The 14,016-nt window shown below is 44.5% G+C and overlaps 2 protein-coding genes across 2 annotated transcripts in view; one reads left to right on the top strand and one right to left on the bottom strand.

The window, feature by feature from the left end:
• Nucleotides 1–926: 926 nt before the first annotated feature.
• gpr137bb (G protein-coupled receptor 137Bb) lies at nt 927–7,796 on the bottom strand (the record flags this gene model as incomplete). Its single annotated transcript, XM_083977066.1, has 7 exons — nt 927–1,074; nt 1,739–1,860; nt 2,754–2,882; nt 2,974–3,123; nt 4,032–4,254; nt 4,701–4,750; nt 7,371–7,796. The coding sequence occupies 7 exons, from the start codon at nt 7,794–7,796 to the stop codon at nt 927–929; spliced, it is 1,248 nt and encodes a 415-aa protein (XP_083833192.1).
• Nucleotides 7,797–13,722: 5,926 nt separating this feature from the next.
• The window catches only part of LOC310989805 (nidogen-1-like), a gene marked incomplete at both ends in the record, with an annotated part of 38,018 nt that continues 37,724 nt past the window's right edge, over nt 13,723–14,016 (top strand). The window contains one exon of the mRNA XM_083976954.1: nt 13,723–13,932. Within this exon, the coding sequence (XP_083833080.1) occupies nt 13,723–13,932 (210 nt within the window). The remainder of the gene's footprint in view (nt 13,933–14,016) is intronic.

The following is a 14,016-nucleotide window of genomic DNA, read 5'->3' as shown; positions in this document are numbered from 1 at the left end:
TACTTTCTGTTTCTTACCTAAACGTATTCTTCTTCCGCTGCCAGCCCCCCCGGCCATACCGTGATGTAAACAGAAATAAATCCACGTCGTCATTTTCTTGTTTAGATGGTCATGTACTGTAATCCTTCTTGTTAGCCATTGCTAACGCCAATCCACGGTCATTTCCTCTTGTTTAATTAACGTTATAATTTGGGAGTTTCCATGTGCTTTGCGGAGCGTAACGTTACCACGGTAACAACACACTACGGCAACTCGATTGTTTAACTATTTTGAACCATTAACCATGACTTTCGTTAATAAACAAACTTTTTAACTGCCCCGAGTCCTGACCTAGGCTCTAACTTTTGCTTGAACTGTCACCTTTGACGTCATCATAAGAGTTGTGTAGTTGTTTTGATCACGTGACATAAGTCACTCAGGCAGCTCGCAGCCTCGCATTGGACGGAAGGGGGAGGGCAGGGGTGATTGACAGCTGTGACCGCCAATCGCCGGGTCCTCTCGGTACCGTAGGACCCGGCCTTTCACAATAAGAGCCCCGAGACAAACTCTACCGGTTCCGACCCGGCCCCGGCATCACTTCTTGTGAATGGACCCAAGACCCGAGCCGGGTCGGGTTGGAACCTCGGGTTTTCGGGTTGTCGGGTTTTTCCGAAGACCTCTAGTCCTGACATCCAGCTGCCAATCAGCGCAACTGCCAGTTTTCTAATTTTGGTTTATGATCCCGTTAAATATTCATGGATCTATCGTGGGATTTTTCTTCTGGCCTGAGGGGGGCGCTGCAGTGTCCGCCTCGGGTTTGAAAACCCGGACCGTGACCCTGTGTAGGAACCCTGGTTAACATTCCTCTGACTCAGTGATAATTATAATAAACACAATAACTGATCGGTGTCAAAGTGCAGAGTGAAGCTGTACAGTGGAGTGAGGGCTCATGGGTAATGGTGGAGCTCTCCACCGGCGGCGGCGGTTGCAGCGGCAGCGGCGGCGTTGGTGGTGGTCAGACGTTGCTCATCGCTGTTGGTGTGGACGGTGAAGCTGCTGTGGCGGCTGCCCCAGTCATAGCAGTCGGACGAGAGACTGTAGAAGAGAGAGTTTAGTTTTTTTATTTGCACATAACCTGCATAAACAATGAAAATAGTCAAATTAAACATTGTGCAGGAGAGGTAGAAGCCAAAAAAGACTTATAAAAATACCTCCCCTATGAAAAAACAACAACAACAACAGTGGTGGTCTTCAGAGTAGGAAGACAACACAGAAATTCACAACATAAAAAACAAGGAAAAAAGAAAGACAAGTTAACATAGAAAAATGAAAGATACTGAATCAATAAAAAAAAAAAAAAAACAGTTTACGTAATGAAAAAGGAAAAAAATGAATTAAATTACAAATTGACAGATCCAGAAATGCTACAAATCTTAACTAAAAAATGATTTTTTTCAGTTGTTTTTTGAACAAAGCCAGTGTGGATATTGATTTCAGTGATGTAGGTAGATTGTTCCATAAGGATGGTCCTCTGTATTTTAAAGTGCGTTGATTGCATGAAGTCCGACAAAAGGGAAGGTGGAAGTCCTTTGAGTGTCTTGTCTGATATAGATGAATATGTGAATAAATGAGAGAGAGACAGGCTAGCAGTTTCCCTCCGTTTCCAGTCTTTGTGCTAAGCTAAGCGAAGCTAAGGTGGGTAATAAGTTTGTTGTTTCACATTTCATTGAGTCAACAAGAACAATTATTATGTTCATACCTGGCCGATGCATTCTGGGGAGGGATGCTCCACGCCAGGTCGTCGTCACTGTCGTACCGACGAGGGTTGTCGAAGAAGTAACCTCTGGAGGAGAGGATGTGGTTCGGTAAACCCACGGTGCTCTGAGGACAGACGACCAGAGAAGACACGTTAAAATGTTGCTGAGGTTTTTACAGTTCAACGTCTGACATCGTCCTCATGGTGAGTAAAAATAACAGAGGTTTTTACAGTGCAGTTGTCGAGACGTTCAAAGTAATGAGCAAAAATCCGACCTCAAACATTAATCACTAACAAAAACTTCAGCAAAAACCTAAAACAGTTAAATCTCCATGTTTCTTCTTCTGTTTCACAGTGCTCATGGTGCGTTCCATTTGTTGAAACTTCAGATTTGAGACGTGTATATGGAAATCGTCCATCGTCCAATCGTGTAATTTACATTTTCATGTGGGTATGTGCGAACTACAACGCAGGCTGTGCTAACAGTGGCTAACAGTAATAATAGCTTTCATAGACGCGGCCATCTCCTTTCCCGACTTTGTAACTGGAGCGCTGATAAATCGGCTGTGACGTCATTCCCAGCTCCGACTTCCAAGGCAAATGGGTACGAGGTCATGGGGGGGCGACCCCCAATCCGAAGGACCGCCATTCTGAATGTGTTTTATTTTTTTTCTTTGGTTGGGTTTAGGCAATGTAGAAAGGAGTTGGTTAAGTTTAGTGAAAAGATCAGGTAGAGGCCAAGAAAGTCTCTGCTAATATGCAGCTCCTCCGAGAGTCAAACCCTGATCTCCCACACCGGAGACAGATACTCTAACCACTGTGCTACCATAGCTTTTGCTGTATTAGGTGCCAGGTGCCTTAATCCTTTCGATGGTGGACATTTTTTCAGGTTCGGAATGGCACTCCTTTTCAACAATAGTCAAGGGCCGGCATTCTGAAACATGAAAGTAAACGTTCGGAATGTCGGCCCCCTGGCACCCTGGACCCGAGGTCATGTGGCCCTGTCTAGAGGACTGACCCTGTCCTGAGGCGGTCGTCGGACCCTGAAGAAGAAGACGACCAGCGAGGTGGGCAGCAGCTCCCAGACAAACAGAATCACCCCGAACACGACGTAACCGGCGTCTCCCAGCGACGATCGCAGGTCGGCCTGAAGGACACACGGAGAGGGCAAAGGTCAGGAGCGAGGAAAGTTGTTTGTTTTTTTGGACATTTGTCAATCCAGTTACCAGACCCCTCACCTGGTCCGAGACGTTGTACCAGTCGTAGTCAAAGGAGTTGATGGTCTCGATGTCGGCGAGGGCGAGAACCACCAGGTTGTAGCAGGCTCGAGAGGCGTAGAGCAGCACCACCGTGACGCCGATCAGAGTCACCTGACACACCGACGTCCCCTGAACACAGAGTTGGGTTTGTTAATGATCTGTCCCAATGACGGGGTCAGTCCTATGTTCCCACAGCCCAATGACCCCACAGCCCTATGTTCCCTCAATTCTAAGATATTTTTTTTCACTGAAAATTTTGAAAATTAGGCCCTATGTTCCCACAGGTTTATGCTGCCTCATTTCTAAGATTTTTCTTATTTCTAAGAATTTTCTCAAAATGAAACTCTAAGTCAAGTCATTTTTATTTTAAAGAGATGATTCAGAGTAATTTCAACCTAGGGTCCTTTGCACCATGACCTTGAGCCAAACGCCCCCCCCCCCCCAGAAGCTTGTTTTCCCTTGCTCGAACAGTGGTCGAATTACCGCTATTAACCGAATGGCGCTAACGTTACCAAGCGGCTATCTTAAATTACCCCACTAATAATGTCCGGAATTCCTGGTGTACTTACTGTACAAACTTTCTAATGCTTCGTTTACTACTACTAACGCTATTTGTACTACTGTAGAAGTTTGTTGTTTAAATTGCATCTCATTTCGGTAAAAGGGTTCATCACTCAACCCTATGTTGGAGTAGCAGTGTTGGAAGGGGTCAGCCCTGTGTTCCCAGGGCCCTATGTTCCCAGATTTAGCTAAAAGCTACATTACATCTGTAGTCAACTGCTACTGGATAATAGGTTGGGTGTAACTGACTACCAACTTGGGGGAAATGGGGATAAAATCTGATGCAAATTGATCATAAAGGAAATGTGGGAACATAGGGCCTAATTTTGGAAAGAAAAAAAAAACTTTAGAAATGAGGGAACATAGGGCTGTGGGAACAAAGGGCTGTGGGAACATAGGCATGCTCCCGACATGACGATGGATGCATGGTCGGTCGGTCGCTCAGGGGGAAACAACGTGCAGCGGCGCAGCTTTACCTTCGACTCCAGGTAGATGTTGGCCAGCGACATCTTGGCGACCTTGTAGAGGCAGACGGACAGCGAGATGGCGCAGAGGACGAACAGGCTGTCGTTGATGGTGACCCTCACCAGGACGATGGTCTTCACGTCGGCGGTGGTTGTCTTGACCAGCAGGGCGCAGACCAGGTTCACCACCAGGAAGAGGAGACTGACGCCCAGGAAGACCAGGTACAGGGGGAGTCTAGGAGGCGAGAGGAATACCTCCATGAGAACTCTGTCATGTTGTAGTATACTATCTACACTATGTTCTTACTTCTGTAGTGCGCGAATTGTTGTGCACTTACTGGAGCTAACAATCGCAAGTTGTGATCGTTAGTTCCAGTATTCAATGGCAGTCCAAAAGAGAAGAAGACGTTGGCAACCGTATTCACAACGGTTACCAAAGTCTTCCTCTTTTTTGGACGCTACTGTTACCTATCAACACATCTACTGGCTTGTTTCAAATAGCGATAATGAATGCCTTACTGTACTTTTTTTTTTGCTTGTGTGGACCACCTGTTTAATGTGTGGTCAAGATTACACTGCTGCTGTGTCAGTCGGCTCTTCTTACTAGTGGGAAACATCGTCCACTAACTTTAACTCTTTATACAAGTTGGTTTGATTTATGGGGATCTGCTGAAGACGTACCTGTACTTGAGCAGCGCAGGCGTGTACTTTGACTTGGCCTTGAAGTAAACCTGTGAGAAAGAAACAAAGAGACACATCAGACACACAAAGAGACAGACAGGTTGTCACATCGACCCACAATCCGACCACAACACAACACTCGAAGGTGTTCAATGTCCAACTGCTCCATCTACAAACAGGGTTCACCACCGTGACTTGTCAAGGCCAGAACCTTTGGTCCAAAGCAGGACAGTCCTACATCTGACCCGGGCCGTGCGTCCTCATGGTTTTGGCGAAGCCCAAGTCTCAAGGTTTGAGTACGATCACAGTCTTGAATTATTTTGGAGAGACAGACTCTTGATTGGTTCTGGTCCCAATCGTTGCAGGTACCAACAGTTTAGATGGTGAGAAACACGTTTGGTTGAGTCACCAAGTCCAGAACCAGGACCAGGACCTTTACCAGTCTTAGCTGCACTAGTGCCAGAACCAGTCTCTTCTCCAGTGGAAACTCCACCAGCACCAGGACCAGTATAATCTCTAACTGGACTAGTATTAGTACCACTCACCGGCACCAACACAGGAAGTAGCAGAACTAGTACCCTGCAGCAGAACCAGCACTAGTACCGGTACCATAACTAGCACCAGAATCGGAACCAGTACCAGAACTAGTACCCAAACCGACAGTGGCGAAAGTTGTCTGCTACGGGCCCTAATGCAAAAAAAAAATTTGCGGGCCCTATAATAATAAGGGGGGGGGGGGGGGTTGGACTGTAGTATAGGCTACTCCAGGCGTGTGTGGCGCTATAGCGCTGCCACACATACATAAAACATAAACACTAAAGACAGAGAAGAAGATGGAAAGTCCCCCGCTGTATTCAAACTCAGACATGGGATTAAATGTTGACAGGGAGTTGTGTCAGATTAAATATCACTGATGATTAAACAGGTGTGATTCAGCCGCAGCGTCTGAGCGACCCGACGGCAGTCGGCCGCTGTTGTTACGTCCAATGTGTCGCCTGCTGCAGCGGAGTGTGTGTGTCTCAGGTTACAGGTAGGCTACAGTGGTGGGGGGCATGACATTATCGTTTTAGAAAAAATCTGTTTTGGCCGTCCAGACGGATACGCTGGGGCGGCGTTTTCAGATTTTCCCACTCTGGGACACGTTTTAAAAAATACCGTTTTCACCCCCCCCCCCCCGAAAACGCCGTCCGCCTGACGCGATGCCGATCTGATAAAGTATTTATCCAGATTCAAAAAAGCCGTTTCCATCTGGACCGGGGCCCTGAGTGAGTGACGGCGCTGTCCGCTGTCTCGGTGCTGAACGTGTCACTGCTCGTGAGAGACACAGAGAGAAAGAGTCAGGGAGAGACGGTCAGGGACGGCGCTGCGCTGCCAAACTGCCGACAACAGGAGAACTGTCACCTGGCTATGCCCGCGCGCATGTTCATAATCCAGAATAACGTTAATGAATTACAGTAATGATGTAAAAGCCAAGATGATTTAATACAGTAGCCTATACCACCAATTGATACTTTATTTTATGTTTTATTATTTATTTATTTTTTTTTACCGTTCACCGCGGGCCTTTTTTGGCCACGGGCCCTAATGCAACGGCATTACTTGCATTAATGGTACTTTCGCCACTGCAAACCGACACCAGAACCAGAACCCATACCAGAACTGGTACCAAAACCAGTACCATTACCAAAGTGGGTACCAGAACAAGTACCAGAACCAGCACAAGAACCAACACCAGTACCAGTTTCAGTCCCACGACCAGGACCAGTACTACAAGTCAAAGCTTCTGGTAGATGGATCTAGTATCGGTACTAGTCAGTAGTTCACCAGGACCAGTACCAGTACCAGTACCAGGACCAGGACCAGCCTCTGTTTCACCATCAGCAGCACCAGGTCTGGCACCAGCACCAGTCAAAGCTCAGTCAAAAAGAACCTGGTGCTGGTACCAGTTCTGAACTGGTCCAACTCTGTTGCCTTTTCTTTCCCACTGGTAACGAGCCAATCAGAGCTCAGAGCTCCGAGCTCCGCCTCCAGGCCGGAGCTGCTCCTGTCTTTGGAGCCGACTTTAGAAGGACACAGTCCTTCTAAAGGCGGATGCTCTAACCACTGGACTACCAAAGCATTCGCTGCAATGTGTGTACCCAGTGCCTTAAACCTTTTAATGGCGGACTTTTTTCAGGTTCGGAATGGCACCCCTTTTCCATAAATAATTAAAGCAGAAGTAAGCGATATTTTTGTGTTAATATAAGTCTTAAATAGTTATATCTTCCGACAGCAATCACTTACATAGAGTGTTTGGACCGAAACACGGGTCTGTCAGTCACTCTGAGCCGAGGAAAAAACTTTTCTTGTATCCTACAAGCTTTATCCCATGAGGAGAGAGAACGGCATGAAGGGCTGTGTGTGCAGCCAAGGGATGCACGAGTGGCCGTTATAGTGACTTTCACAGGTAAAACAGGTCGGAAAAACGCGAGTTGCGGGTTGCCTGGAACGCTACAAAGTCGTAAGTCGTGACTTCAGGCCGTAACTTACGGTTTCAAAAGCCTGCCTGGAACGCAGCATTAGCCAAAACGACCGGATCGCTTACTTCTGCTTTAAGGGCCGGCATTCCGACACATGAAAGTAAACGTTTCGGTATGGCGGCCCTGGAACCAGTGGCCCCGCCCCCCTCACCTGGGCACAATAGAGGTTCATGAGGCTGAGGGTGAAGAACTGCAGGCAGACGGGGAAGCAGTAGAGCAGCCAGAAGGCGAAGGGTCTGAGGGCGTTGGCGGTGACACAGTCCCTGAAGTAGAAGGAGAAGAGCAGCGCCCGGAGCGCCGCCCACAGCAGGCACAGGAACAGGAACGCCGTCTGGTAGCTGAACCTCTTGTGCCGGTAGCGCAGCACGAGCCACAGCTGGGCGTAGATGAAGGCGAACAGCAGCGAGTAGAAGATGGTGTAGGCGATGGTCAGGCCCAGCTTCACGTAGGGGGGGATGGCCGGCGTGATGGTGGGAGGGGAAGGGGGGAGGAGGAGGAGGTGGGAGTCGTTACCGGCATGATGCTGCTGCTGCTGCTGCTGCTGAGCCGGGCTTCCCTCCATCGCCTCCCCATTCATCCCCCCTGTGAGGGAGGAGGGAAGGAAGACAGAGGAGAAGAATAAGAAGAGGAATAAGAGGAACAAGAAGAAGAAGCGTGTCTGAGCTCGTTACGCGGGTCCTTCACGTCCATCAGAGCTTCTTCCAGACCAGACACACCGTCTGAGCAGCAGCAGGAGGAGGAGGAGGAGAGGGAGAGGGAGAGGCACCGGTGCCTAGTGCAGCTCTATTGGTGGCTGCTGGTCACATGACCCCGATCCCCGGCAGCTGATTGGCTGAGCAGGAGGAGGAGGAGAAGGAGGAAGGGAGGAGGGGTTGATGATGCTGCTGCAGAGAGGAGAGGAGAGAGAGGAGGAGGAGGAGGAGGAGGGATGGATCTGGAAGGAGAGAGAGGTGAACTGGGAGCTGTGGAGCTTTTTTTTTTTTTCTTTTTTTTTGATTTTATATATTTGCACAGTTAAAAATTACACAAGTAAAAGTAACAATTTAACAATTTAAAGTGCAGGAAGAGGTGAAAACTCAAAGAGCTTATCAGGTGCCTCCACCTATAGTTAACAATAAAATATAATATCAAACGAAAGAAAACAAAATATACAGTACAAATGAGCAATCAGAAATATATAGATGATAGAAATAAATGAAATTTTACAAGGAAATTACACAAAAAGAATAATGATCGAAATATATGAATAACAATTAAGAGTACAATTTTTAAAAAATTAAGAAACAAAGAAACAAAATACAATGACTGAAGAACAAACCAAATAAAACAAACAAAAAATAATTTCAAGGAGATCACACAAGAAGATAAAATATGTGTCTTGTCAGTACATCCATTACTTATGCCAGAGCAGTTCCATTTACAAAACAAAAATTAAATGGTGTTTTGCTAAGTGGGAATATGTATTCCATAGTTTGACCTACAGTCGTTCAATGAATCAATGAATCAAATTTTATATATATAGCACCTTTCAAAGCTAATAAATGCCGTTCAAAGTGCTTTACATTTTGATTGAAAAACTATATATAAGAGGTGAAACAAGAAGAATGTCATGGAGACTAATGCACAAATATTAAAAACAATAAGAAAATATAGCAATAGTAAAAAAAACAAAAACAATATTTAACAACACTAAAATGCAGGATAGAAATATAGGACAAAATATAAAAAACACTCAAAAGAAAGATAACAATAAGAGAAAAGAAAGTAATAAATAGAAGCATGTAAAACTGTAAAATAGAATAAAATAACTAGTTCTCTCATTAAACCTGATATTGACCTTTAGACGCTTCGATTAGTTTTTTTTTTTTTTTTTTTTTTTTGCAGTGTAGTAAAAATAGTACAAAGTAACGCACACTGGATGAGTTTATTCTGTCATTGATAAACTTATGAATGAATGAATGAGTCGGTGAATAAATGGATGAATGACGCCTTTAAATAAAGAAAGTGAAAGTAAACAAAGATAGTTAAGAGATTAGATAAGAGTGGATGAAGTGGTGAACAGATGAACAGGTGACCTGCAGGTCAGGGAGATGAGTGACACACGGTTCCACCTTAAATATTCTTTAAGGCGGTACTGAAGCATTTTAAATACAGAGCTTCAGAGTTGAGCTCGTTAAGTGGAAGGTGATTATCGCCCCTCGTATCAGTGCAGCTATTATACAGACCCCTAAACCCCCCCCATTCCCACCCCCCACACCTCCTCCTCCTCCTCCTCCTCTCTGCAGCGCCTCTTTGCCGTTACATAAGAGGAGGTGTTAGATAACAGAGGATGCTGAGCTACTCGTCTCCTCTCACCATGCTGACGACACACGCACACACACACACACACACACACACTCCTGCAGCTCCATTTTTATCTCCATGCTCCCTCCTGCTGTGACGATGACGTTGATGTGAACAAAGACGTTTGATCCGGTCGTTTTTTTTTTTAACTCTGTGTCTTTTAAACAGTCACACATTATATTTCATATGATACAGTGACGACAGTTTGAAATGAATAAGAAACACACGAATAAATAAATAGATAAATAAATAATGTTTTAATAAAGTTGGATATTTGAAATGAATGAATAAATGTCTAATAATCGTATCTAAATTCAGCTGCACAGTTACAGTCGGTGTTCACTAGGTGGCGCTGCTCTCCTGCTTTAGAAACACTGATGATGAACAACTTCCACGGAAGCTTTTACTGGTTCACAATTTGGACTAAATAGTTTCCTGTTTAATCAGGGAGTTAGTTTTTAGTTTTAATTATTGATGATACATTAGATAGATAGGTACTTTAATAATCTTTCACAGGAAATTATGGTCGACTCGCCACAGCAGCATTCACATGTCATTCATTGCAACAATAAAAAACAAGAAACAGATAAAGAATTGCAGACCTAAATATAAAATTAAGCTGTAAACACCCAATAACTAATAAACCTACAAATATAAATGCAAAAATACATATAAATAAATATAAATAAATAAATACATCAGAGGTGTTGTCTCAAATTTGTCAACAAATCTTCCTGGGGTCCAGCACATTAAAATGGAAAACAAACATTTTTAACGTAAAAAGATTATAGGCTACACAGAAGTTGCAAAGACAGAAAGAAGAAACTGCTAGTTTGCAAGCACATAGGCTACAGGCCACATTATAATTATTGACTGCACTGGTGTCAGAGCACCAAACCTATTCACATATGATTACAAGCTATAAATGGAGGTTAAGTAAAACAACTTGAGCTTCACTAACTTATTTGGCGATATAAAGTTGATTCTATCTTACACTTAAAGCAGAAGTAAGTGATATATTTGTGTTAATATAAGTCTTAAATAGTTATATCTTCCGACAGCAATCACTTACATAGAGTGTTTGGACTGAAACACGGGTCTCTCAGTCCCTCTGCTCTGCTCTGAGCCGAAGAGAAAACATTTATCGTATCCTACAGTTTTTATCCAATGAGGAGAGAGAACGGCATGCAGGGCTGTGTGTGCAGCCAAGGAACGCCGTGAATGTGGTGACGTAGGGACGAGGACTGTTATGGTGCGTTCAAGGAAACTCGTATTTTTCCGACCGTGAAGTGGTACCAGTTCGATCTGGTACAAGTTCACCGGTCGGAAGTTACGAGTGGCCGTTACAGTGACTTTCACCGGTAAAACAGGTCGGAAAAACACGAGTGGGTTGCCTGGAACGCTACAAAGTCGTAAGTTGTGACTTGAAGCTGTAATTTACGATTTCAAAAGCCTGCCTGGAACGCAGCATTAGCGAAAACGACCGGACCACTTACTTCTGCTTTAAACAAAGCTCTGCCAACTAACTCCTATGTATTCCTATTAAAACTTAAAAAAAAAACATTTACCCCCCCCCCCCCCCCCCCCCCCCCCCCCCAAAAAAAAAAACCAATATATTCACATAATGTAAAACACATTTTAAAAAAAATACACTTTTTATTGAGTATTTTAGTTTTTACAGTGTAGGTACTCACTTACAACTTTCTTTCTGAATTCACTGCAAAAACTCAAAATCTCACCAAGAATATTTGTCTTATTTCCAGTCAAAACAAATCTCATTATACTTAAAATAAGACTCATCACATTAAAAGTAGCTTGTTTTTAGACACGTTTTACTTCTTTCAAGCAGATTTTCACTTGAAATAATCTGATAGTGGAGCAAGTTTTTCTTTCTTATTACAAGCACACAAAAAAACTTGCTTACACTTTTTCTACTTATTTCAGGTGAAAATTAGTTTGAAACAAGTGAAAATGATCTAAAAACAAGTTAATTTATAGGTGATGAGTCTTATTTTAAAGCTGAAGTAAGCGATCCGGTGGTTTTGGCTCTAACTTCCTGTCAGCAGATGGAGTTAGCAGTCCCCGCCCTCGTCATGGATCTATTGGCCCTCGTCCCTACGTCACCACATTCACGCACATCCCTTGGCTGCACACACAGAGAGGACTGCCCCTTTATGCCGTTCTCTCTCCTCATTGGATAAAGGTTGTAGGATACAAGGAAAGTTTTCTCCTCGGCTCAGAGCAGAGCAGAGTGACTGACAGACCCGTGTTTCAGACCAAACACTCTATGTAAGTGATTGCTGTCGGAAGATATAACTATTTAAGACTTATATTAACACAAACATTCCGCTTACTTCTGCTTTAAAATAAGACTCATCACATTAAAAGTAGCTTGTTTTTAGACACTTTTTACTTCTTTAAAGCATATTTTCACTTAAAATAATCTGATAGTGGAGCATGAATGAATGAATGAATTTATATTTATTTACGTTTCGTGCACCAATTAAGGCGCCCAGCCTATAAGGGCTTACAAGACACATTATCATCATATTTAGACACCAAACAAAATCATCAGAGCACAGACAAAACCAAACAAAAACAAAAACCACATGGAATTCACATAAATAATTCACTTTTTCTTTTTGACCAGGCACTTTTTATGAAAGTAGCTAGCCTATAGTAAAGACTTCTTTTCTGAAGAACCATTCCAACTTTACCTCATCATTAACCCAAAACAACTCAGGTTTCACATTTTGCATTTTCTGAAACAAAAACTGCCTGGCTTCATCATATAACGGACATTATACAACAGTTAGTTCCGACCGGTCCCAACCGAGCAATTTGATTGGACAACGAGACATTCCATAGTGCTGATATACACTGGGACTTTTCACAGACATAATCACTCCGCTGTTCAGCTGGACAGGAGCTAAGTCAGAGCCACGCTCCCCATACAGGAGCTGCCCCATCTCTCTGCTGCTGCTGCTGCTGCTGCTGCTGCTGCTGCTGCTGCTACAGTTAGAAACGGACCTGAACATTAAAACCTGGACCTGACCTGGTCCGTCTAATTGGCGATAAATCTCTACTAAACCCGGCTGGAAAAAAAATCGCCGCGGGGGCAACTACGTTTTGACGGTGATGTGTTTTGATATTAGCATTAGCTGTTGTTAGCCACGTAGCTCAGCTACTAGCTTCAACTGTGTTTATATTGATTACATAGATGATAAACAAATGTAATACGGTATCGATAACGTCTATGTCTTCACGCTGGTCCTGTTGCTGCGGTGCTAATCAGACACGGGCTCAGAACCAGAACCAGCACTGGAAGCAGCTCGGTGGAGAAGCTAGTAGCTAGTAGCAAGCTAGTATGAAATGTTTATGTGTTGCCTGGCAACAGCCTTGTCTCCCTTCCAGTTGCGGAACTATTTCTGTTGGCGGAGCTAAATAAATGATTGAATAAACAAACAAATCATAATCTCTTGTAGTTTATTACTGTTCTAAAATGCGCTCGTAGCACTGTTGTATAAAAGCAATATCACACGAGAGGGAGTGCTGTTGTACTGTATATCAGCACGGCTGTGATTCGGTCGTAGGCACGAGGCCGCAGGCCGAGTGCCGCAGATAATCACACCGTTCACACCGTTCACACCGTGCTGAACACAAAATGCAGTTCAAAATGCAGTTCATCCTCAATTACATTTAAATTACATAATGTGCTTGATTGTGATACATAATGTGCATAGTCCTTCAGTTGAACCTACCAACTTCAGCAAGTTTTTCTTACTTATTACAAGCACACACAAAAACTTGCTTTCACTGGCAGATTTTTCTACTTATTTCAAGTGAAAATTTGTTTGAAACAAGTGAAAATGATGTAAAAACAAGTAATTAGGTGATTTTGACAAGAAAGAAGACACAATTTTTAAGTTTTTGTAGTGTTCGGCTTTTATTTTTGCGATCCACAGGAAGTGGTGGTGGTTACTTCAGCCCCCCCGAGGTGTCTCTGCCCCCCCATCATCCTGATCCTCCCCGCTCCTCCTGCTCCTTCAGTCCGCAGCTGCTCTCTGGCTGCTCGTGTCGCCGCTCTCCTCGCTCCCTCCCCGGCCTGCCCTCCCCGGTGCTCCCGCTGCGTCCCACACAGTCAGTCACCTGGAAGAAAGATGAAGTCCCGGTCCTGGTCCTGGTCCCGGTCCTGGTTCCTGCTGAGCCTCATCCCGGTCCTCCTGACCCGGGCTCTGGAGCTCAGCGACCTGTTCCCGTTCGGAGAGGAAGCCGGAGACCTGCAGCTGCTGCCCGGACCGGACAACACCGCCGCGCTGCCGCTCAACCGCTCCATGATCTTCTTCAGCGGCTCCGTGGACACTGTGCATGTGAGTAGAAGAACCGACCCATCAGAATCAGATCGATCAGAGAGATGATCAGCTGTCGATCCGAGGTAAAAACATAAGAAACTT

The sequence above is a fragment of the Trachurus trachurus genome (assembly GCF_905171665.1).
Source record: "Trachurus trachurus genome assembly, chromosome: 1".
Lineage (NCBI taxonomy): Eukaryota > Metazoa > Chordata > Actinopteri > Carangiformes > Carangidae > Trachurus > Trachurus trachurus.
This window is presented reverse-complemented; position numbering and strand designations above follow the sequence as displayed.